Genomic DNA, 26,920 nt, shown 5'->3' with positions numbered 1-26,920 from the left:
AGTACGGTGGCAAGACAATTCAAGGGTTGTCGGTGTTTTATTTATTTTTTTAAATATATATTTTTTTAAGTACAAATTGAGAATTCCGAAGTTTTACAACCAAACCATCTTTTCCAAAATTCTACTCTTCTTTCTTCTGTCTTCCCTTTTTCCATTTCCATTTTGTCCTTTCCCCATTGTTTGAAAAACAAAAAACTCATAGGGGCGGCTACCCCAATTTCCTCTGTAGCAACGCCCATGGGCGGGGCGGGAAGTGAAGCGTCACTTCTGGAGGATTCGCGGTGCAGACGACCCACTCTACATTGAAATTCAGCCATATTAATAAATCGCATTTGCTCTGCATCTCATGAGACGAAAACTCTTCAGCAAGAACCGATCAGCTTTTAAATAGTTTGATTCAGTGACTGCTTTTTGTCATGATGTTTCTCCCAACCGTCCTCGTTCTCGTAGTTTGCAGCATCCATTTGTCTGCAGCAGCTCCGACGCACCGGGCTCCGACTATAAATCATAACTTCAAGATAAGAGTAAGTTTCAAAAGTGTAAGGTCCTTCTTTTATTAAATTTATTAGAGCAAAGTGATGCAAATACGAAAAATCCATTATAAGCATCAATAGTAAAAGCTTAATACGTGTTTTTCACCTAAAACGAGTAGACCTTTTCATTTTTGTTAAATGGGGGCTTGGGCGCAGTTTTTTAGAACAAAAAAAATCCAGAAATTTTCACTTTATTTTGTCCCTTTTCTAGAAAGATGATTGTTTAGATGGGGATTGAGACATTGAGAAAGTCTTCATGAAAAGAAACCCGAAATCATTTATTGTGGGAGAAAATGGCAAGGGTTTTGTTCAAGAGTTTATTAGAGAAAATATAATTAATGCTCCCCAGTTTCAGAATATCGGATTTCCATTACGTCATTGGAAGATGATATTTTGGACAGTTTTTAAATTTCTACTTTTGAAAGAAATAAGGATGTCATGACTTTTATCAATCATAAATGTAAAATGTTTCTTTAAATCTTTATTCTTGTCTTTTAATGTTCCCTTGGCTAGTTCAGAAAGCCAATTCATAATGCGGAATTACTTATTTTGAGGGAGTTTGGGTAGATTAGACTAAGCTATTTAAATTGGGCTTGGGCAGTTTTCAGAATCCCTGGGATCATCACCTTTTCGAAAAACAGCAAGGAGTTAACGTTTTTATACTAAAATATTCATCTGTTAACGTCCCCTTATCTCAGAAAACCAATTATGATTCATGTTGTTTAAAAAGGTTTGGGCAGTTTTCAGAAAAAATATCCCGATTTGTCACCGTTTTTATATCATAGTTCATGATTTTTATTTAAAAAACACATTGTTTTTCTCTATTTCTATATTTCCATTGATAATCCCTCATCCAATCTTGTTTAGAAGGGGCTTGGGGCAGTTTCAGATATTTCTAGGATCATATCTTTTTTTGAAAAAACGTCAAGGGGGTTAGATCACGATTTTATTAAATATGAAATTTGTACTTTTTATCTTTAGTTGTCTACCAATGGTCCCCATCCCGGAAAGCTGATTACTGCCCTCAATTGTTTAAAGAGTTTTCGTGGCAATTTTCAGGAGAAAATCCCGAATTGTACTTTTATTTGAGAAAATGTTAAGGGGTGGGTTCATGATTTATCAATAATATATAATTGATCATTTCTGTTTTATGCTCTTTCTATCATTGCTCTCTATACGCAGAAAACCAATTATGTCATAAGTTATTGTTAGGATGGGCTTGGGGCAGTTTTCAAAAAAAAAAAACCGGCGAATATTCCTCTTAAAAAAAAATGGCAAGTGCTTAGATTATGATTTTCATTTAAAATAGTGATTTTTGTATTAACGTTCTTTTATCACAGAAAACAATAATTTTTTTCAAGGGCTAAGATTATGATTTTCATCTAAAAAAGTGATTTGTGTATAAACGTTCCCTTATCACAGAAACCGATACTTTTTTTTGCGGGGGGAGGATGGCGCTTGGGGAATTTAGACCCATTGCTAAGAGGGGGATGGGGTAGCCAGGCGGCTTCTTGAGAGTAAAAATCATTTACTAACGTACTTAGGCTTACTCTAAATGAAGCCAGGGAGTCCTTCCTATTCATCTGCGTGTACCACAAAAAAACCTGGAACTTTCGCCCCCGAGATTTCTACTTTCCTTCTAAAACATCTAGCCATAAATCATGTACATGGGATAAAACTTAATTTCCGACATTTCTACGCTCTCGTTATTTTTAAACCAGAATTCATCAAAAAAATTAAAAAATATTGTGAAAAGACGAAAGAGACTTGCCCGATGTTTACGCCGCTATCTTGTTTCTTATTGTACTTCCCCAACGTTACGCAACGCATGGATTATAAAACTTACACAACAAACTGAAATTAGTTATAGAATGCTAGTTGATTACAGGGGCCGCGAAACAGTTTTCAAAGTGGGGGGCTGAGCCAAAAGTGGGGGGGGGGGGGGGCTGACCATGCAAAAAATCACAATCATATGTTCATTTTTACGTTTTTGTACACGGTTTTGGAAAAAAAAAGTGTGGGGGGGGGGGGCGGGTCGAAGCCCCCCAGCCCCCCGCTTCCGCGGCCCCTGAATTAGGTAGGTTCCAGGAACCACGAGTCCCTTCTCTACTCCAAGACCGTCCCACCCCACACCTAATCTGATTTATTTTCAGAGACTAGCTTGAGCTGTTAATTTGTATTACTGAAGACATCTATTCGATATCGGTTCTAATAATGACAATTTTTTATGGATCAAAATTCCTGTTGTAAATCTATTAGAATATGATTTTATGTGTTTTCTTTTAGGATAACAAGGACCTCGTGCGAAAGAGAACGGACGGTGACGACTTCGATGAAGAAGACGACCAAGCTACCTCCGCACCCGCTCTCCAACCCGTACAAATCCTTCACCCCCTCTGCATGAATCTACTGAATAACCCAAATCAGATCAAGACCATTGGTGAAGTCCAGAATCGCCACGATGCTATCGAGTACCTCATTTACCGCTTGGGCCTGCCGGGTGTCACCGCTGAGGACATCGAAGAGGTGGCCGACATCGTCGGAGGACTGTCTTGGCCTGTTGGGTTCATGCCAAGGGACATCTATTGCACTGATATCGAGAGTCGGGGTCAAGATGAAACCACTACGCATTGGCGAAACAGGCGGGGGGGGCAGGGGCAGGGCAAGCTGCCCCCCCTGGCGGAGCTCACCGGGAAAATAAAAAAAACGGGAAAAAAAAAAAAGGGGGAAGAAAGGGAAAGGGAAAGGAAAGAAAAAAACGGGAAGGGGAAAGGGAAAGGAAAATAAAACTAAGAAAAAACACAAAAAAAGGGAAAACGGAAAGATAACGGGAAAAGGAAGGAAAGAAGAACAAGTGAGAAAGAACAATTCTCCCCGATATACAAATACATTAGCATGATTAGTAAGACAGGAAAAAAATTAAAGATGACAAAAAGGCAAACAAAAGCGGGAAATAAAGGCAGAATGGAATTAGCCAAAATCTAAATTGGAAAATAAAGAATAGGGACAAGATAACGTACACTACCGGGCTGCCGAGGATTGAGATATCGAGCGGGAAGAAAAATGGATGGAATATAGCATGAAAGTCTATCATAATCTTGCTAAATCTCCAAAGGCTCTGTCCAAGAGTCAAGACCCCGTGCAGTGGGGGCTCTTCATCTGTAACCTTTAATTGGTTCTATAACGGGCCCCCATATGGACCCTTCCTTTAAGCATTAAGCTTTACGTTGAAGCATTGGCGTACCGGGGGGTGGTTCCACAGCCAAGGGGAAATAAAAGAAAATAAAGGAGGCAGCGAAATGACATGAATGAAAAAAATATATATGACATGATATTTGCTATAATGATGTAAAAATCGATCACATAATTAGAATTTCATTTTAACAGGCCATTTTTTTTCTGGCTCGCTTCGCTCGCTGGCGACTTTTTACAAATTTTCCCACATTTGCTATGGTGTGCCCCTCACAATATTTGGATGATTACGATACACAACTGCATTGAATTTATATGTTGTGTGAAAGCTATATAAATATACACGCAATTTGATTAAAATAAGTGGCCATCTGTAAGGTTTAACATGAATTTGGTATCAAGAGGTTGCGGGGCTCTGCCCTGGACCCCACCCATAAAGCACTGTTATATTAATGAGTTTGGACCATGGCCCCCAAAAGTTCTACAACCAAACAAACCAAAATGAGGAAATAAAGGAAAGTGTATTATATTTTTTTGAATATCACGTTAAAATCTATCTTCATGTTAGATTCTCATGAAAAGGTGATTTCTTATCTCGCTCGCTTCGCTCGCTCGGGACCTATATTAAGCTACTTCTTGCCACAAGCGCCCTACTCGGCCCCCTCGAGCATATAGAGCTTCGCCCTGATGCTCACAATCATAACAAAACTCCTGTTCACCGTGGCGTACAAAAAAGAAAAAAAAAACCGTAAGAGAGGAGGGTGAAATATGATATCTTTTTAACATTATGTCAAAATCTATCACAAAATTGAATTTTTGCAATAAAAATGTCAAAAATTTTTGCTCGCTCGCTTCGCTCGCTCGCTTATATGTATATATATATTTGTCCGATACGCCATATCGCCCCCTCAAACTTTTCGCCTTATGACGCCATTGCCTGTTCCATGATATATGACCGGAAAATGTTTGACTCTTGCCCCCCCTGGCCACCGACCCCTGTTACGCCGCTGCCACTACGTCGTACAACGTACGGGCTCAAAACTATGAAGCGAAATCATCGACACTGAACAAGCAGAACGTATACAAATACACCTCGGATGAGGAGGAGGAGGAAAAACGAGTAGACATGGAGCTTATGATTCGTCATCTGCTCGGAGAGCTCATCAATTAGTCAAACGAAACGGTCTACTACAGCCACGTTGGTGTTATAACACCATCTGGAACCTTACCTGTTTCTCCTAACACAAGAATTACACCGTGCTAGTCAAAGTAAATTATGTTAATGAATATGTGACGCATGCCAAAAATCAATGTATATTCATCCTATTTTTTCTTTGAGTAAACACCGATCATTTTTTTTCCTGAGCTAGAGTGCCCAGGCCAGCTGACGATTGAAATAAACGAAATTAATTCTATTGTCTAATTTTACTGTTGTAATGCCTTGAATTCATATTGCTTCAATCATTTTAGATAAACCATGAAATGGCATTTTTAATTTCATATTCTAACAGTTGAGTTTGTTATTTCAACGATTAAACCCAACATTGTGTCATTCTTTGTCTTTTTTAACAACATTACAAAATAGAAATCATAAACATCCTTATATTGTTCAGTTATTTGAAATTCTGTATAAAATCAATACACTAGGTAAACGAATAATATTTGTTTGGATACCAAGCCATACAGGTATTCAAGGTAATGAAAAAGCTGATAAGTTAGCCAAAGAAGCTTTAGATCTGGATATAACAGAAATACAGATACCTTACACTGATCTAAAATCAAAGGTTAATACTTATATTAGAAATAAATGACAAACATCATGGGATCTAAATCCTAATAATAAACTCCATCAACACCAACCAAGACTTGAATCACAAAATTCTCTTCCATTAGCTAAACGACGGGAAGACATTGTATTGTCAGTGATGACATTGTTATAGCTGACTTAAAGTCAACGCTTCCCAATTATGAAATCCTACATTGTCCTCGAAAGACCGCTAGAGGAGGAGGCATATGTGTCATCCATCGATCATCTGCCACCACATCCGTTAAGGAAATACACAAGTTTTCATCTTTCGAGCTCCTGGACTTAAGCATCCGTTTCTCACCGTCGTCAGTTCTGCATCTGTATGCAGTTTATCGACCGCCACCTTCTTCTTCGAACAAACTGACTTGCGGAATGTTCACATCTGAATTCTTCACTCTCTTGGAGTATGCAGCTATCGATGATAATTGTCCCCTAATAGTTGGGGACTTCAACATTCATGTTGATAACACTAGTGCAAGCTACGTAAGGACGTTCCTCGGTTCTCTGGACTCACTTGGATTTCAGCAGCATGTTCAGGAGCCAACTCACCGTGCTGGACATACCATAGACTTAATCATTTCAAGGAGAGTTGATGACATAGTCTCTGGTATCCATCTTCTGTCCAACCTGCCTTCTGATCATTCTGCTGTCATTGCAAGAATTAAGACTGAAAGTTCTGGGAATCCGAGGAAGCGGATCACGTACAGGAAGTTACAGAGTGTTGATATCTGCTCCTTCAGACAAGACATTTTGAATTAATTAGTCATGTCTTTGTTATCGTCTTATCCTACAGCATCTGTAAACATGTATAATATGAAATTGTTGGATCTCCTCAATAAGCATGCTCCTGTTGAAAGTAAGATCATCACAATCAAGCCCAAAGCTCCATGGTATAGTGAAGAAATCAAGGAAGCGAAGAGGTGCAGACGTCGTGCTGAGCGACTGATGCTGAAATCTGGACTTTGTATTCATAAACAGCTGTACAAGCAGGAATGTGACTCTTACTACAGTAAACTCTTTGAGGCTAAGTCAACCTACTTCAAAGGTGAGATCGCAGGATCAGATTCAAAGCAGCTGTTCCAGATCGTGAAGAAATTGTCTTCACCTCTGCAGTCCACCACATTTCCTGATCATGACTCTGATGAGGACCTTGCCAACAGATTTGGGGAGTTCTTCGAGAATAAGGTCGCGTCTATCATTTCTTCCTTCAACGTCCCTTTTTCTGATTACTGCCTTCTCAGACTGGGATTTCACATGACTCCAACCTCTCAGAATTTGACCTTGTTTCTGAAATGCAGGTTAAGCGTATCATCAAATCACTTCCTTCGAAATCTTGTAGCTTGGATCCCCTCCCAACTTGGCTAGTGAAGGCATGCCTCGACGAACTCCTGCCTGTTATAACTCTCATCATGAACCTTTCATTATCATCTGGTGTTGTTCCTGAGTCTTTTAAAACAGCCTGTGTTTTGCCACTTTTGAAAAAACCCAGCCTGGAAACTAATGATTTTAAGAACTACAGACCTATTGCTAATTTGCAATTTCTTAGTAAAGTTCTTGAAAGAATTGTTGCTGCTCAGGTCAGAACTCACCTTGATGAAAAAGGGCTGTTTCCACCAAATCAGTCAGCTTATCGCCATTTTCATTCTACTGAAACGGCCCTGATAAAGGTTCAGAATGATCTTCTGCTTGCTGTGGATAAAGGACAAGAGGCTGTTCTCATCCTTTTGGATTACTCAGCTGCGTTTGACACGCTGGACCATGGTGTTCTTCTTCAACGTTTAGAACATGATTACGGCTTCAGCGGAACTGTTCTTCTTTGGTTGGAATCCTACCTTGCCGGACGAAGCCATAAGGTTGTCGTGAATGGTTCATTTTCTAAACCCTTTTCTCTGCCCTATGGTGTCCGGCAAGGCTCCGTTATCGGACCTCTCTTGTATATCCTGTATACTGGTCCTTTAGGAAGGATTATCAACTCTCATATGGGTATCCAGTTTACTACCTATGCTGATGATACTCAGATATATCTCACCATGAAGCCAGCTGATCGAGGAGTTGCTGTTCAAAGACTGTCTGCCTGCATTGCTGATATCAAGCATTGGTCATCCGACAACAAGGTTCAGCTCAATGAACTAAAAACTGAGATGTTGCATGTTTTCTCTAGGTTTAGGAGCTCAGGTCATTTACCTTGTTTAGATTTTCTCGCTGGAAATACCAGTGGTTCAGATACTGTAAGGGACCTTGGAGTTATTGTTGATAACAACTTGACCCTTAACCAGCATATCAGAAATGTTTGCCGTTGTGCATCATGGGGTATTTGTAAGATAGGGAAGTTAAGAAAGTATCTTGATAAATCATCTACTGAACGTATATTACATGCCTTTGTATCATCCCATTTAGATTATTGTAATGCTTTACTTGCTGGTTTACCTCAATCTAGTATAGCCCCCCTTCAAAGAATTCAAAATACTGCAGCTAGATTGGTAACCCTCACAAAGAAATTTGAACATATCACCCCTATTCTCTACTCCCTCCATTGGCTTCAGGTTCATAATATAATTATTTTCAAGCTCCTTCTCCTTGTCTATAAAATCATCCACTGTCTCGCCCCATCCTACCTTCAAAATCTTATCTCTCTCTGTCCCTCATCCTCTGCAACTCAACGTCTCCGATCTTCTTCTACTGCTCACCTTCGACTATCTCTAGGACCCCGCACTTTTACCCGTTATGGCGATCGTGCTTTTTCTGCTCTTGCCCCTAAACTCTGGAACAATCTCCCCATCTCCATCCGTAATGCATCCACTGTCGAATATTTCAAAACACTCCTCAAATCTTACCTCATTAAGCAGTCCTCTTAGTTCCATATCACTTTTTTTTTCTTCTTTCCAATGCGCTTAGAAACTGTTGTATTAAGCGCTATATAAATGTTAATTATTATTATTATTATTTATTATTGACCCGTGCTCGTATTGGACATTCTCACTTAACACATGCATATTTATTTGCAGGAGAAAATCCACCTCAATGTATATCATGTAATTGTACACTTACAGTTAAACACATCCTCATTGAATGTGCTGATTTTGCACATATTCGTACTAATTTTTATGATGTTCCTGACCTTAAGACATTATTTAGAGATATTTCACGATTATGTATTGTAAATTTCCTAAAGGAAATCAATCTTTTTATTAGATTTTAGGTGGGAAACTGTTCGAATCCCAATCACAACAGGTATACCCTTGGGCAAGGTATTTTATTCCAATTGTCTAGTCTTTCGGAGGAGACTCTAAGCCGTCGGTCCCGTGTAAGGGAGAGTCACACCATTTGCACGTTAAAAAACCTACTCCTCTTTTCGTAAAGAGTAGGGAAGTTATCACGGGGAAGTAGTTAACATATTAATTTATTGCTGATTATCACTTATTTATAATCCTGTTCCTTTGTAAAGTTACATTAGGGTAATTTGTACTGTATTATAGTAACCTTTCCAGATTAACTGTCCGACACTTATATGACACGCATGTGTTGATAGTGTCGTTAAATTTTTATCAATCAATCAACCAACATTGTGTCAAACTACATAGATATTTGTTTGCTATCATTGTTTTAGTAGCACGTGTCTTAATGGTTATTAAAGGTCAAGTTCACACCAGGAAAATGCTTACTTGAATTAATAGAGAAAAATCAAACTAGCATAGTGCTGAAAATTTCATCAAAATCGGATGTAAAATAAGAAAGTTATGACATTTTAAAGTTTCGCTTAATTTTCACAAAACAGTGATATGCACAACTAGGTGAGTCAGTCGATGTCCATCAGTCACTATTTCTTTTGTTTTTTATTGTTTGAATAATACAATATTTCATTTTTTATAGATTTGACAATAAGGACCAACTTGACTGAACCTTAATATAGTATTAAACAATGCCAATTCCACGTGTTCAGGGAGGAATTAATCGTATCACCTGACAATGAGGAGAAAATTAGAATATTTCATATAATAAAATACAAAAGAAATAGGGAGTGGATGAAGTCATAGTCTCCTTATTTGCATACCCGCCAGGATATGCATATAACTATTTTGTGAAATCAAGCGAATTAACTTTAAAATGTCATAACTTATTTTACATCCGATTTTGATGAAATTTTCAGTGTTATGCTTGTTGGATTTTTTCTTTATTCAAATCAATTTCAATTTCAATTTCAATTTATTTGCTCATAAAAATCCATACAAAAACATACATATACAAAGTATCATATTCACAAAATAGAAAAAACAACAACAACAAATAGAAATAAACATTGGATTGACTATGAGAGGGACAGCAAGAAAGGAACAAGCCTTGTGATTAGCTGACCCTATAACATAATGATTATACAAAGACTTCAATAACAAAGATAGAAAAAAATCACTAAACTACGACGAAGGGGGGGGGGGGGTGCCTATAATGCCTGAATGAAATTTATACAAAGAAACTTTATGAATTACTATTTAAAATAAATTGCCTTGATTTTGACTTAAAAACATTTAATGAAACTGATTGCTTGATGTCTACAGAAATAGAATTCCAGAGTTGTGGTCCTTGAAATAAAATTGAGTTTTTAAAAGATGACAGTCTTGGCTTAGGTAGATGGAAATCCTTTGCATTTCTTGTGTTGTATCCATGGAAATCACTATTGAACTTAAAGAATGTTTTGATGTAATCTGGCAAGAGGTTATTGTTACATAAATACATAAATATAAGAATTTGAAATGCATGAATATCATAAAATGTTAATACATTCAATTTAACAAATAGAGGATTCGTATGGGCAAGGTAAGGAGCATGAGACATAATTCTTATTGCACGTTTTTGTAAAATATATAATCTATCAATGTGAATGCTACTTGCACTTCCCCAGGCTAGAATACCATAATTGAGGTATGGATATACAATGGCATAATACATTAGTTTTAAAATCTCCTTGGGAAATGATCTTAATCTATACATTATTCCTATATTTTTGGCAAGCTTATTGCACAGATTATCAATATGATTTTTCCATGTAAACTTATTATCTATTGTTACTCCTAAAAATTTTACTGACGTTACACACTTAATATCTGTATTGCACATTCTAATTGAAAGACTATCTGGTAAAAATAAATTACTAAAAATCATATAATTGGTTTTGGCAAGATTAACTATCATTTTGTTTGCATAAAACCACTCAGATATTAATTCAAGTTCAGAATTGAATAGATTGTGTAAAACATGATAGTTTGTATGAGATAAAAACAGACTAGTGTCGTCAGCAAACATAATACAATGTAATAAGTTGGATACTTTACTAAGATCATTAATAAAGAGGAGAAACAAGAGCGGTCCTAAAATAGAACCCTGAGGAACCCCACATGAGATAATCTTAAGCTGTGATTTGCATTTGGATATTTCAACATATTGTTTTCTGTTGGATAAATAACTTTTAAATAATTTAAGTACATTACCTCTTATGCCATACAATTCTAGTTTGTTCAATAAAATAGCGTGATCAACTGTATCGAAAGCCTTCTTCAAATCTAAAAACATTGCTATCAAATATTTCTTATTATCAAGAGCGTTGGTAACAGTATGGACAAAATCAATAAGAGCCGAAGAAGTTGAATGACCAGCACGAAAACCGTATTGATGTAGAGATAATATATTGCACTTGTTTATAAAATCAAATAATCTAATATATATACACTTTTCTAAAATCTTTGAAAAAATTGGCAAGACTGATATGGGTCTGTAATTTGAAACATTTTCACTCGGACCATTTTTATATACAGGAACAACACGAGCAATCTTTAATTCATCAGGAAATATACCGAGATCTAAACATTGATTGAATATTGCACAAAGGGGTTTACATAAAATATGTATTGATTTCTTTATAACCTTGATACTTATATCATCATACCCAGGACTACAATCACTTTTTATGTTTGACACAATATCAATAATCTCGGTACAAGTGATTGGTTTGAAAAAACAAGTCCTTGGATTTCTATCCAAATATCTACAAAAATTCAAATTTAAATTATTGCCCTGATCAACAGGAAAATTCATTTCAGTTACAATATTGATAAAATATTCATTGAATACATTACAAATAGCAGAGGTATCATATAATACTTGATTATTACATTTCAGAAAATCAATATTGCACTTTTTATTTGCACGACCCGTTGCACAATTAACAGTATTCCAAGTTTTTTCATATTTCCTTTGGAATTTGCAAAACTGTCCAAGAAATAATGTTTTTTAGCTTGTTTAATCATATTACTGACTTTATTTCTACATTTTCTGTACACTTCTTTACGATATGGTGATGGATTTTTCAGATAAAGTAGATATAAACGACATTTTTTCTTTGACAACTTTCGAATATCAAAATTAATCCATGGTTTATTCTTTTTAGGTTTTTTCTTGAAATATTCCAAGGGGAAGCATAAGTTATATACATTTAAAAACTTCTCTAGAAATTGCACGTAATTTGCATTTGGATTGTTATTGTGGCAAGACCAATTGACCATTGGAATGGATCTTAAGAAACACTTTATACTATTGTCATTGATTATTCGAAGCGGTTTGTCTAAATTTTGCTGTGATTTAACATCATTCCAGCTAATAGAGTATACAGGTAAATGATCACTGATGTCAGTTATTAGTATTCCCGATTCAACTTTGTCTGCGTGTATATCATTGGTGATTATATTATCAATTAAAGAGATTGTTTCATCCGTGATTCTGGTAGGATGGTCAATCAATGGATACATATGATGTGATAACAATAGATTAATGAAATTATCAACATATTGCACTTTACCCACATTTAATAAATTGATATTGTAATCACCTAATAAATAAACTATTTTATTTTCATTATTTACAATACTTAAAACATTTGAGCATCTCTCAAAAAAGTCATCAATTGACTGATCTGGGGGCCTATAGATTGAACCAACAATAATACCAGAATTATCATTGACGATTTCCACAAACACACTTTCGATACAACTATCATTATGTTCTAAGTCGGAGCGTCTTACATATTGCACACTATTATTTACAAAAATTCCAACTCCTCCCCCTCTTCTTGATAAGCGGCTAACGCCTTCAAAACTATATCCATCTATATTACACAAAGGGTGTATAGTGTGCTCCCGGAACCAAGTTTCAGTGATACAAATTACTGTAGGTTTAAGTTTCACACTGTTTAAAAATAAAATGATGTTATCAAAATTATTGAGTAGACTTCTTGAATTCAAGTGGATACATGAAAATGGATATGCTGATTTTGCTTTACTCTCAATGTATGTGTTAAACTCATCAGGTGTAAAATATTTCTTACAAGGAGAAAATTCTAAATTATCAAGCGACAGAAATTTGTGTTGGGGTGGACTTGTCCTTTAATGGATTGATCGTTTTACAGAAAATGGCATTCATTCAGGACAGCTCGAAATCTTGCTAATAATACCATGTTCCCACTGTCTACGATCCTATACGAACGCCACGATTTGCCCTCAAGTCCACATCAGAAAAACGTTGATTTAAATCAATAGATAAAAATCAGACAAGAATAATGCTGAAAATTTCATCAAAATCGGATGTAAAATAACAAATTTCAAAATTTTCTTATTTTTCACAAAATAGTTATAGGCACAATTTAGTCACATGCAAATGAGAAAATCTATGGTGTCCCTCACTATTTTATTTTATTTTTTTATTGTTTGAATTATACAATATTCAATTTTTACAGATTTGACAATAAGGACCAACTTGACTTAACCATTAAATGTATTTCACATTTCATATAATAAAATACAAAATAGTGAGTGCTTGATGTCATCAATTCCCTCATTTGCATACCGACCGGGATGTGTATATAACTGTTTTGTGAAATAAAGCGAAACTCAACTGTCATAACTTAATATTTTACATCCGATTTTGATAAAATTTTCACTGTTTTGCTTGTTGGACTTTTCTCTTTTTATTCAAATCAACTATTTGTTAAAGTGGACTTTGTTGGAGCATGGACCTACTGCTCTGAGGTCCATGGTTAGAGTGATCGCAAAATCTTATGAACCATTCAAAAATTTTCTACGATCTAAAACTTGGTACTGTAATTCGAGTGAAACTTACCTGGAATTCACCTCCGGCGAAGAATTGAATTCATGACTGTACAAATCGCCCCCCTTTAAAAAAATCCAGGATCTGCCCCTGATAATGGATATGGTAATCCAATTCAATGAGTGCCAAGAACAACAGGTGTAAATCGCATTATACCTGCCTTACTCAACCAGTCTATATTAATTTTTGGTAATCCATTTGTGATATTGATTGGATTCTTAATCTTCCTATATTTTCATTTTCCACGATCGAGCTCTATTTAAGTCTTTCGTAAATAATCTTTTACATCCCTCTTATTCTTCGCCCCCCCCTTCCCTGCTTCCCGTTCCACTTTGAAAAAATTTCTGGTAAAATTTTTACCAGCACGAGGGTAATTGTGTCCAACCAATTTTGGCAGTTAAATGCGGGAAGCATATTGTCCAGTAAGGTTAAAAAATGAGCAGCAATAACTTTCGAATGGGCAACATTTTCATCACACTGGATAAATAAAAGGCTCAAAAGAAATGCCCAATGTTGGTTGGACCATGGACATGGTTGGACATATTATTACCCTCATGGAGCACTTTTAACCATTTTTTTTTTAGAACGCTTTCTTACCCTCGTCCCCCTCTTTCTTCACCTCCATCCCTCCCTGACCTACTCCTTGTCCCCCTCTACTTCCTCCTCTTCCACTCCTTCTCGCTCATCTCCCCCCATTTCATTACTATTTCCTGCACCTTCCCTTCTCTTTCGTCCTCTCTCTCCCTCTTAAACATCCTCCCCCTCTACTTATTGGGGGAATAAGTGAAGGTGGGAGGGGGTCCCACCTTCACTTTTCCGTCGTCCCTTCCTCCTCTACTTCTATCATCCCTCTACTTCATCCACTGGCGTAAATCCGTGTTGATGGGTGGGGGGGATGACTGAAATATTTTGGCATTTTTTTGCAATCATGTTTTTAGATATGCAAGGAATTGTCATTGATATGTCCACAGTGGCGTACTGTGGGTCACGGCATTTGGGAGGGGGGGCACCACTCGCACCAGCAAACATTTTGAATCACTAAGTGAGTGCGCTAGTGAGCGAGCGAAGCGCGCTAAGTTGCCAGTTATACTGACCTAATAGATACATTTTAAGGACAATTAATGTCATTAAACGGATATGTATCTCACTGATCAAATAATGCGAGCGCGAAGCGCGAGCTGAAATTTTTTTATATTCACACCTAAAAAGGGACAATATAATCAAATTTGTGTAATCATGATAGGTACCTGTTTCGCTAAACAATGCGAGCGCGAAGCGCGAGCTGAAAACTTCGATAATTCAGACCTGAAGTGGGGCATTCTAAGGTTTCTTTGTAGGAATTAACTAGGACCATACGTATTTCATTAACCAAATGATGCGAGCGCGAAGCGCGAGCTGAAATTTTTTGATATATTCAGATCAGAAGAAGGGACATTTTAAGGACTGATTTTAGGAATTCATGAAGAGCAGACATATCTCACCAATCCATTAATGCGAACGTAATCACGGACAGGAAATGTTTCATATATACGAAGACCTTAACATGGGGCAATCACTTTTGAGTCATAAAAAAGAAGCATATGTCACTACATAAAACAATGATAACTCAAGTGCTAGGAAATATATTTGGTTTATATTGACTTGAAAACGGGATGTTTTAGTACAACAGGATTATATTTCTCGTTAAACAGACAATGCGAGCACCAGGAACAATAAAACAAGACGTAGGCCCTGGGCAAATTATGTTTCATAAAGTTGTAATGTAACATTACAAAATTATAATATAATATAACATTATAATGAATGATATTTTCTTCTTTCCCACTACGTTTCTCTTCCTTTCTCCCTTTTTTTCTCCTTTTCCCCTTTTCCCCGTTTTTTTTGGTCAGCCGATGGGGGGGATGTGCCCCCCATGCCCCCCGTAGTTACGCCACTGTCTGTCCATATGGCAAATACCCCTCCAATATTATTATCTTTTTTACCCCATGATGGTTTAATGGTTTTATTAGAGATTACATTAAAAAAAAATTGACATTCCATCTTAATCCCTTCCCAAAGACCCCAACATTGATGAATTGGAAGAAACAGGGGTTTCTCCTCAATGTTATAATAAGCTAAGTATTTCGTTTGGAAATGGTGAAATGGCTCTTTATTTGCATTTTATGATTCAATAATATTGTTTTATTTGTTAAGCGGTATTTTAGGAAGAATTTTCACCAATAGAACAATTATCTCTTGTGATTTTTTTTCATTTCTTTCGTAAAAAGTGGGGGGGATGTTTGTACAGGCCATCCCCCCCTCCTCGAAAAGTGGGGGGGATATATCCCCCCCATCCCCCCCGGGATTTACGCCAGTGACTTCATCCTATCCCCTGCGGGTTCGGGGATTAGAGAATAGGCCCGCTGTATTCTCTGCATGTCGTAAGAGGCGACTAAAAGAGACAGTCCGTTTGCCGTGTACTGCGACCCGTGTTGGGGGAGAAAGGGATCCTGATGATTGAGTGGATGGTGTGACTGCGGTCCTCCTGAAACAACATGTCATTTTGGCCCTGGATTCTCCTAGTCGGGAGGTTTTATAGGCCTGGTTAAAATCAATCGGCTGGTGGTGTTCAGCCCTAAGATGCTATTTTAACTGGTTTATTTCTTGTTGTCTCTCGATGTGTATTTTTGGGTTTTGTGTTGTTTGATCTCAAGCGATGTGATAGTTTGAACTTGGATTCTTTTGATACTACTTTCAATTTACTTTGGTATAGTATCTTAGAAGGCAACTGCTTAAACAGGTCAATCAGGGTGGATTTTGGTTTGCTCTGAGTATAGCACTGCTGTATCTCTGGCGTCAGTATAAGTGATTATCCTTATATATATATGACGTCCCCTTGTTGGACTCCGATGGTGGGTGGGGAGCAATGGTGCTGAATAAAAAAAAGAGTAGTATGTCTAATTTCAACAAACAATCCAATAAGCGGATTAGAAGTAATTCCAATGATGGTACTGAGCCAGTTAACTTCCCACGTTTTCTGGTCATTCAGGGTAGTGATCCAAATAAACCACTCAAACTATCGCCATTTGTTATAAATAAAGGTGTCGAGTCATAAGCTGGACCTGTGAAATCAATCAAAAGGTTAAGATCAGGTGATATTCTGGTGGAAGTCGAGAGAGCTGGTCAGGCGAGTAATTTGCTCAAGACCGACAAATTTGTCAATGGCTGTTCTCACTACGTTCCTAAACCACATAAGACCTTAAACTCGTGTAAAGGGGTAGTTCGCTGCCCTGAACTTAGAGACTGCGACGATGATGAAATTCTTGAGGAACTCGCTGATCAGCAAGTAATCGATGTCCATAGAGTAACAGGCAATCAGAATGGAATTAAGAAACCAACTAATACCTTGTTTCTAACCTTTGACAGATCTACCATTCCTCCATATATCAAGGTTGGCTATTTGCGAGTAAAGGTGGATATTTACATCCCAAACCCCATTCGATGCTTCAAGTGCCAAAAATTTGGCCATTTCAGAAGCTATTGTCAACTGAATGAGTGTTGTGAGAATTGTGGCAAGGATGATCATACTGGCTCTTCCTGCCAAGTTCCATCAAAGTGTATTAACTGTGGTGGCAGTCATCCTGCTAATTCTCGGTCGTGTCCAAAGTGGATCGAGGAGAAAAGAATCCAAGAATTGAAAGCTTTGGGTAACCTATCCTATCCTGAAGCACGGAAGCTGCGACAATTAAGAGGAATCGGAAGCAACTTTGTAGTTGTGATCAATACTTTATTTAACCGTAATCAAGTCAAGAGTCGGACGAACGTGTAGCCGCATAACTGACGCAGATGGCGCTATACCAAGATACAAATCAACTGGCGTAATCACTTTTTCCTTATGTAAATGAAAAGAATTTTGCAAAGATCCAAAGCGAAAAGCTTTGTAAAAGTATTGTCATATTATAAAGGTATAAACTCGCAAACAACTGCAAAGCAAATGCGCAAACATTAACGCGAAGACATACCCACTAATGGGACTTCAAACAAAACCCAAAATAATAACAAAAAAAATTAAATGCGCAGCACAATTTATCACAAGCGCAAAAATGCGTAGCAATTGGTAAAAGGCGAACTAGCTGGAGTAAGAAGAGGTATTCGTTTAGTAAGGTGTGGATCCTGAAAGCAATAAACTATCAAATTAGAATCAAAACATTTAAATCGAGCTGGCTTGTTGTTTTTGTGTGTTTGTTCGCCGAAAAAAAATTAGACGCATTAAGGAACCCATTAGCACACATAGATACACCCATAAAGGTAAAGCGTACGAAAATGCATAAAAAAAAAACAAAAGATATACATGAAAAAACAGTGTCCATCAGCGAGAGTCCATCAGTAAAGGGCAAGCTGGAAAAGGCACAGGCAATGGGGGGGGGGGGGGCATAAATGCAGGCCAAAGTCAATCACAAACGTAGTCGCTAAAATACGAAGGGGGGACACGACGGCGTAAGGGATACCGCCGGCCATTATTGGGGGCAGTGACGTCAAAAGGCCCTGGGGGATCTGACTGACCAGAAAGTGAAAGGGAAGGACTAACATCAGGGTGAGAAAGTTCGTGAGGAATATCAGGGGGGTCAGGAGGGGGGCAAGGGACACCCGGCACATCAGTAACGTCAGAGGCATTAGGCAAGCATTGTGAGTCATCCGCTGGAGTGGGACTGGTTAACTCCTCATCACGGTGGTCGTCGTCGTCATCAGAATGTTCCATGACAATTGCTCCGCCGACATTTGCTCCGCCGACAATTGCTACGCAAAATACGACAACTGCTCCGCCGACAATTGCTCCGGACAGTTGCTCCGCCGACAGTTGCTCCGTCGAGACTTGCTCCGCCGATATGTGCTCCGTCGACACTTGCTCCGCCGATATTTGCTCCGCCGATATTTGCTCCGCCGACATCTGCTCCGCCGACATCTGCTCCGCCGAAAATTGCTCCGCCGACAATTGCTCCGCCGATAATTGCTCCGCCGACATCTGCTCCGATTATACGACAATTGCTCCGCCGAAAATTGCTCCGATTATACGACAATTGCTCCGCGACAATTGCTCCGCCGATATTTGCTCTGCCGACATCTGCTCCGATTATACGACAATTGCTCCGCCGATAATTGCTCCGTCGACATCTGCTCCGCCGTAAATTGCTCCGATAATGCGACAATTATTTATTTTTTTATTCGTACTTTCATACGCATAACAATTCTAGCACAGGCTGAAGGCGTCAATTTACCATGGAGCATAGCTCCATGAATTTACAAAGTAAACTTTAACTATATATGCTTGCATGATATATTAAATGTCATACACAGGGGCCGCGGAACGGTTTTCAAAGTGAGGGCTGAGTCAAAAGTGGGGGCTGTCCATGCTAAAAATCACAATCATATGGTCATTCTTACGTTTTTTGTACACGGCTTTGGAAAATTGGGGGGCTAAAGCCCCCCGGCTCCGCAGCCCCTGATACATGCATATAGAAAGAAATAGATAAAAAGGGGTAAGCACAAATGAGGGATAGATATTCTTAATGCTTATTCATGGTGGGGGGGGGAGCATTTGTGTAAGTTTTATTACGTGCCTGGCGATAAAAAAAAAAAAAAAAACGCGTTTTCATGTAATTATTATAACCATATAGCTCCATGTTATAACAGTATAAACAAATTAGACATACCCCATTCTTAGCGTCAAAATCGCTCAGACTGGCGAAATATGCTCCGAAGTGGAGACATTTGCTCCAGGTGAAATTCAACGATATACCCCACCTTATTTTGTCGAAAACCTGTACTGTAGTCACGCAAAATGTTTACTGTCGGCAAATTTTGTGCCATACAAACATGACCAAGACATTCAGTAAGTAAAAATTAATATCCAAGAAAATACCAACTTGTGAAAGGCTACATGTCGTGTCACCTTCTCGGCACACCCCTCCACTCTGGTTTCCATATCCTCTCGTACACACAGTGCTCTCAGTCTGGTCTCCACATCCACATCATGTCATACACACCGTAGGTCTTTAGATTATGATAATACTGTATATAATAGTGAGTTGCTTTTTTGTTTTATGTTGATCATGATTGTTTTCTTCACTGATAGAAAAAGGATAATTAATTTTTTTTAAATAATCCAAAAATAAAATCCATATGTTCTTTTTTATATAGTTATTAGTCAAGGTTACTTTAGTTCGCATTAGTTCTCATTGTTTATACGTTCTAATTCTTATGCATTATACCGATTGATATTGTACTTTAAATTTGACTATGTATTGTTACTTTGATTTTGTTGTGCTTTGTGAACGGAAAATGAATAAATCTTAATCTAAATCTAAATATGGTCCGCCAATAGTCGAATTATATTCATTATGATGTTATAATGTAAGTAACAATTTGTTGTTGATGGGGGATATAATTTTACACGTAGTTTCAACAAAAAAAAATCAATCAAACAAGATTTTCTTCTATAAATGATATACCTTCATGTGTATATGGCCGCCTATTTTTCAAGAATGAACTATATGAGAAGAAAACGTGTGTTCATGTACTTATTATCATTATCATTGTACCACCATTATCATCATCAGCATCATTATCAGCATCTTCATCATCACCATCATTATCATTGTCGTCGTCGTTTTGCTTATGCGGAAATCAAACAAAAATGATTGTGAAAAGGGTTATGGAGGGAAAGAGAGAGAGAGAGAGAGAGAAAGAGGGGGAGTGAGTGAGAGCTTGAGGAAAAAAGGAGGTGTATGACTTATTATTTCTGAATATCGCGATTTCTGTTTATTCATGGGATTGAAATAGAAGGATAAACTTAACAAGTTCTTGTCATTATAATTTTTTATTTGATTTACTGATCAGAACATGAGATAAATGAAATCATGAAGACTGTACGTTCTCGACAGTTTTATTAACGTTTTCCAACCAAAACTACACTTTAATGACTGCAAACACCTTCATTTTCACACACTCGCAACTATGGACACAGTATACATGTAATTGAGAGTATATTAGTGTCATTTTCAAAACCTTTCTTAGCTGCAAGGAATACTGAATCTCATTTCCACAATGTGCATCTGAATGCACAATGCCTGTGTTTCTAACATGTACCCAAATTACCCAATTTAAAGAACACATGTTAAGATCTAATGAATCAGCAAAATAATCCACATTCTATCATGATCAGCAGGCATAACAGCCTATATACTCTTCAATACTTCAATTACAGTTTGTCGAAAGAAATAACACAAAGAAAAAGAAATATATAGAATTGTAACTCTGGTAAATATATCCAAAATATTAAATTAACGCATCGTGCTCTCATTTCTTTTACGAGATATCCCCCCCCCCCCGAGATATGCTTCATGTTTACAATTTAAAAAAGGCGTATAAATGTCCCCTTTCCATGTCAATAACAGCTCTTGCTTTGTGCTCGCATTATAAATTCAGTGAGATGCGTATTGGGTTTCATTAATTTGTAACTATATTATTGCTGGTATATATATTATTGTCTTTTAAAAATAACATTATTTGTTTAGACGTAATGAGAGAGATACATACATATATTCATTTATTATAATATATTTATATTGTCGCTTTGCACAGAATAGAACAAAAATACAACCGAAGTCTATTTTTATAGTAACTCACCATTAGCGTAATGAGCCAACAACAAAAAATGGAGGGGGCGAGACAAGGATGACATTTATTTTCCTTTCCTTTATTCTTTTTTTTTTCATTGGTAGGGAGAATGGGGGGATCCGTGACCCCTAGCACGCCCCTCCCCCATCTGTACGCCAGTGATGATCATACTTTCGTTTGAAACAAATTGAAGGAAAAAAAGTGCAAGGGTAGATAAGGCCGAAGACGTAAATAAAAATTATTGATACAAATATTAATAATTATAATACTGATAAATATACAATAAATCAAGCGGTCACCAATAAAAATAAACAACGTGAAAGCGAGAAAGAGAGAGAGAGAGAGCCCGCGCGAATGTATGGTGTATAAGTTGCTGGAAAGCAGAAGAGATAATGTGTCCAGCACCCCCCCCCCCCCCCAAATTCTCTCCCCGCTCAAGACCGGAGTGAAACCAATGATAATAATATATGAACAAAAATCCAGATTCACAATTTCAATGGGGAGTGTGTCATTCCCCTTCTCCGTTACAATTTGTCAAGTGGCAGCGGCAGGGAGAACAATTTGTTTTGTTTTTTAAGCAGAAAGCTGTGATGATAGGGGGAAAATAAAATAAATTAAACATTAACGAATAACAAGAACAAAACAACGACAAAACAATTTGTATCAGGATGAATTTCTTATCATTTAACATAGACCAACTTGGAGAAATCGGAGCAGATGTCGGCGGAGCAAATATCGGCGGAGCAATTGTCGTATAATCGGAGCAATTTTCGGCGGAGCAAATATCGGCGGAGCAATTGTCGTATAATCGGAGCAATTTTCGGCGGAGCAAATATCGGCGGAGCAATTGTCGCGGAGCAATTGTCGTATAATCGGAGCAATTTTCGGCGGAGCAAATATCGGCGGAGCAATTGTCGCGGAGCAATTGTCGTATAATCGGAGCAGATGTCGGCGGAGCAATTATCGGCGGAGCAATTGTCGGCGGAGCAATTTTCGGCGGAGCAGATGTCGGCGGAGCACATGTCGGCGGAGCAAATATCGGCGGAGCAAATATCGGCGGAGCAAGTGTCGACGGAGCACATATCGGCGGAGCAAGTGTCGACGGAGCAACTGTCGGCGGAGCAATTGTCCGGAGCAATTGTCGGCGGAGCAACTGTCTTATTTTGCGTAGCAATTGTCGGCGGAGCAGATGTCGGCGGAGCAATTGTCGGGTCACCCATCAGAAACCCTCGGTCGAGAAGGATGAGAGGTAGGAATCCCTGGGGGGACCTTCAAGCAATCCGAGCGCCGGACACGGTATGACGTAGAACGTAGTTGGCTCCCAACAAACTTGCGAATGTTGCACCAATCGTTGTCGACACTGCAGACAAGGTAGCGAGGTCTGGCCTGGGTCTTAGTCCGGTCCGAGCGCAGGTAGACAAGGTCACCAACGTGAACAAGAGACTCTCCCATCGAAGATAGGCGTTTGGGTGCCTTCGATTCCATACTGGGGCCATGGTTGGAGAGCCGTTTCTCATGTTGATTGGTAATAACGTCCATGTCACGCAACGGAATCTGTTCACTTGTGAATTGGTCACGCTGGGTCCAAAGCTCACGAGCAGAAAGACCAACGCCACGGATACGGCTGTTAAGACGTGCGGTAGCCAGAGCAAGCGCAAGTGGAGTAACAGGACCACCACGGGGATCATCACGAAGCAGCTCATCTTCCAGCTCACGGACAGCCTTCTCAGCGACAGGATTCTTGTTGATGTTCTTGGCACGGCCAATCTCCAAAGTGATGCCCTGACTGCGCAAAGACTCATCGTGTTGGAGAGCAGAAAATCCTGGCGCAGGGTCAGTGCGGACGACAGATATATTATATATTGGATTTTATTGCAATAAAAACTATCAAAATACAATCACAAGCAGTCAAAGACTGAAATAAGTGAGTGTTTACATACAAATAGAATCATAACAAAATATAATGTAAACATTATAAATAAATATCAAATACAATACAAATTCATACAAATGAAAAAGAAATGTATCATAAATAAATACAAAAGGCCATAAGTACTACAAAGTGTCACCAAGGAAGAAAAAAGAGGAATGAAAGATTAAGAAGAAAGAGAGAGAAGAGAAAAGAGGTGGGAGAAGGGAAAGAAATTGGGATAAGACAAAGAGAAGGGAAAGCAAGAGGTGGTATTTGAAAGAGAATAGGAGGCAACCTTCAGAAAAAAAACTAATTATGCAATACAAGACATTTAACAATGGTAACAAGTAAATAAAGTAGTAGTTGCATCGAAAAGAGCACAAAAAAGGGAAAAGTAGAGCTGAGGAAATACATGTAGACTCCCGAAGGAAGTCGAAGCAGTGTTGATATTGCACATGAGTAGATAAATTGCAAACCATCTAAGATTCAAAACCTGAAACAGTACCAAAAAAAAAAAAAATAAATAAAAATCCTGAGGAAAGGTAGGAGAAAAAAGGCAGAAAGAAAAGGAAGAAGAGGAAGGGGAGAAAGAGAGGGAAAAAGAAAGATGAAGGAGAGGAGGGGAGAAAGGAGAGAGAGGAAAGACAAAAGGGGAAGAAGCAAAGAGGAGCAGAGAATTCCAAGAGAGGAGAGAGAAAAGAAGGGAAGAGAGGAAAAAGAGAAAGAAAAAAAAAAGGAAAAGGAAAGAGAGGGAGGAAAAGTGAGAGAGTGGAAGAGGAGGGGAGAGAAGAAAGAGAAAGGAGGAGAAGCAAGGAGGAGGGGACAGAGAAATCCAAGAGAGGAGAGAGAAAAGAAAGAATAACAGAAGACAGAACAGAAAAGAATAGAAAAAAAGAGGACAGAAAAGAGGAGAGAGAAAAATAAAAGTACTGTTCATCAACACAAGATACAAGTTAGAAGTGAAATCAAACAAGCTTCAAATCATTAATTATCTTTACTGCTTGAGGTAGGAATGAATTTTGGTACCTAGAAGTACGGCAAGGTATACGGCAAAGAGGATCAGAATTTCTCAAATTTGGCAAGGCATCTCTACGCTGTGGAAGCATGCGTGCATGCCTTGATTGTACAAAAGACCTGACAAACATTGTAAGTAATTGAAAGCGTCTATCAGCAAGGGTTGGGATGTCCAAACACTCAAGGGCATGAAGATAATCAATATAGTTACCATAACCTAACATTATACGACAGGCCCTCCTTTGTACACGTTCAATCTTATCCGATTGCTGGGCAGTTATGGAGGATGACCAAACTGGTGAGGCATATTCGACCAGTGGCCTAATATACATGCTATAAATAGCAACCAAATCACTCATTGGGACATTGTATCTCTTAAGTACACAAAGAATATACATTCGTTTTGATGCTTGTTTGATGACATAATCCACATGTATATTCCATTTCATGTCGGATTGTAGGTAGACACCAAGTAGCTTAACAGACTCAATGGACTGAAGAACATCATCTCCAATACTGATCTCCGGCATGGGAGTAGGTTTCCTTAAAAAGGATATATGCATTATTTTACATTTCTCTGGTTTTGGGGTCATTTGCATATCAGAAGAACATTTGGAAATCAAAGATATATGTTCCTGTAGGGTAGAGGGTTGTGATTTGTGTCTGATTTCAGCAACACTCAAATCATCCACATATTTCCATCTTAGGGGAGTAGACGTAGCAACGTCGTTGATCATGATAAAAAAAAGAATGGGTCCGAGCTTTGTCCCTTGCGGGACGCCACAGGTAGTTCTTGCTAAATTACTATGAATAGACCCAACTCGAACACTTTGAGATCTATTACTTAGATAGCTACATAGCAATACAATAATGTTGGGATTAATGCCAAGGTCAATCAATTTCTCAATTAATACATTGTGATTTATATGGTCAAACGCCTTAGCATAATCAATAGTACATAAAGTGGCAACATGACCAGGTTTATCAGTACCTTTGAGGATTGAATCAATCAAGCTTATCATATAGTGGGAGGTTGATGATCCTTTAATGTTACCAAACTGTTGCTTATCTATCTTATTTCTGATATCCTGATACAACCACTTGGTTAAGAATGACTCAAAAACCTTAGCAAAGGTGGGGGTAAGAGATATTAGTCTTAACAGATCAACAGAGTTACAGGGGAACGTCTTGGGAATAGGGACAATGTCAGAGTTCTTCCAACAATCAGGGAAGATGCCAGACTCCAGACTACTATTGAAGATCATAGCCAATGGTTCAGCTAATTCCGGGGCAAATTCAGTAATGAGTCTGACAGGTACATCATCATGATGACAGGATTTAGAAGCATTGAGCTTGCGCAATTCTTGATGAACCTGATATGCTTCCACTCTAGGGGGTGGTTGTGATGCAGGTAAGAAATACTGTAGAGTAGAGATGTCAAGCGGAGGTAGTTGACTACAAATACGAGCGAAATGGCCATTAATAAGATTAGCTTGATCGATAGGGCGCATTTCACAACCAGGAAGGGATGTAGCTCTTTTATTCATTCCAGTGATGCTACGAATTTGCTGATGCCAACTTTTCGGGTTGGATTTCCGCAAAATCATAACTTTCTGAGAATAGAAGTGATCCTTTTGTACTTGTACCTCACGTTTGACTCGATTGCGAAGATTCCTATAATGTGCCATCCTATTAGATTTGAAAGCACACTGCCTTTCCTTAATTAGCGATAAGATGCGTTTAGTGATCCAAGGCTTATCCCGAGATCTACGTTTGACATTAACTAAAGGGAAGTGTAGATGGAACATCCGAGAAAGAGAATCCTGGAAATCAGAAGCCATATCTTCGACGGTCGGGTGCTCAAGAAGGTAACTCCAGCTAGTAGACGTGATCTCCTCACCAAAAGCACGGATGTTAGACTCCCGGAAAGGTCTGAATGCAATTTCTATTGAAGACTTCTTGGGTATGATTGTTCGAGCTCTCATAATCACCGTTTTGTGATCACTTCTGGAGATTGGATTAATTACTTCAGGAACATAGTAATAATCAGCTATATCCGTAAAGATCTTGTCGAGAATGTTATCACCTCTCGTCGGCAATGTAACTATTTAGATGGAGGGCCATCAAGTGGCCTGAGAGGTGCGCATAGCTGAAGGAGGGCTGTGCGGAGAGTCTCCTTGCGTTCATCTGGAATCAAAGCGCTTACAGTATAAGAAGTGACACTCTCCCTGAGGATGAAAACGAGTTGGCGGGAACGCTTGATGACATCCGCAGCAAAAGACACCCCAATGACACATGGAGGGTCACCTGTAGACTGGGGAGTAGCAACACGAGGAACATTCTGGAGGGAAAGACAGCTGTGACAACCGACAGTCACCTGTTGAATTGCTGCATCAAGATCCAGGGCATAGAAATACCGTGAGACAACCTGCTTGAGTTGGTGTGATGTGGGGTGACCAAGTTGAAGATGTAGGGCAGTGAGAATCCCCTGTAGCACATTGCGAGGAATGACGATACACTCCTGATGTGGCAAGAATGCATGATCCCGGCGGACGATCAGTATTAGGGAGCTTGTCAAAAGTCCATGCACCGTTCTATAGCGTCTTTACCGCATCCGGGTTTTCGCTTCAGCTTTCCCGCCCAACGTTCCCTTGT

The 26,920-nt window shown here is 38.5% G+C and overlaps 1 protein-coding gene across 1 annotated transcript; it reads right to left on the bottom strand.

Moving 5' to 3' along the window:
• Positions 1-22,551: 22,551 nt before the first annotated feature.
• Positions 22,552-26,250, bottom strand: LOC135156869 (uncharacterized). Its single transcript, XM_064110628.1, has 2 exons — positions 25,257-26,250; positions 22,552-23,162 (listed from the first exon to the last, which is right to left on the bottom strand). The coding sequence occupies exons 1-2, from the start codon at positions 26,248-26,250 to the stop codon at positions 22,552-22,554; spliced, it is 1,605 nt and encodes a 534-aa protein (XP_063966698.1).
• Positions 26,251-26,920: the final 670 nt, after the last annotated feature.

Source organism: Lytechinus pictus, chromosome 15 (genome assembly GCF_037042905.1).
Source record: "Lytechinus pictus isolate F3 Inbred chromosome 15, Lp3.0, whole genome shotgun sequence".
Lineage (NCBI taxonomy): Eukaryota > Metazoa > Echinodermata > Echinoidea > Temnopleuroida > Toxopneustidae > Lytechinus > Lytechinus pictus.
This window is presented reverse-complemented; position numbering and strand designations above follow the sequence as displayed.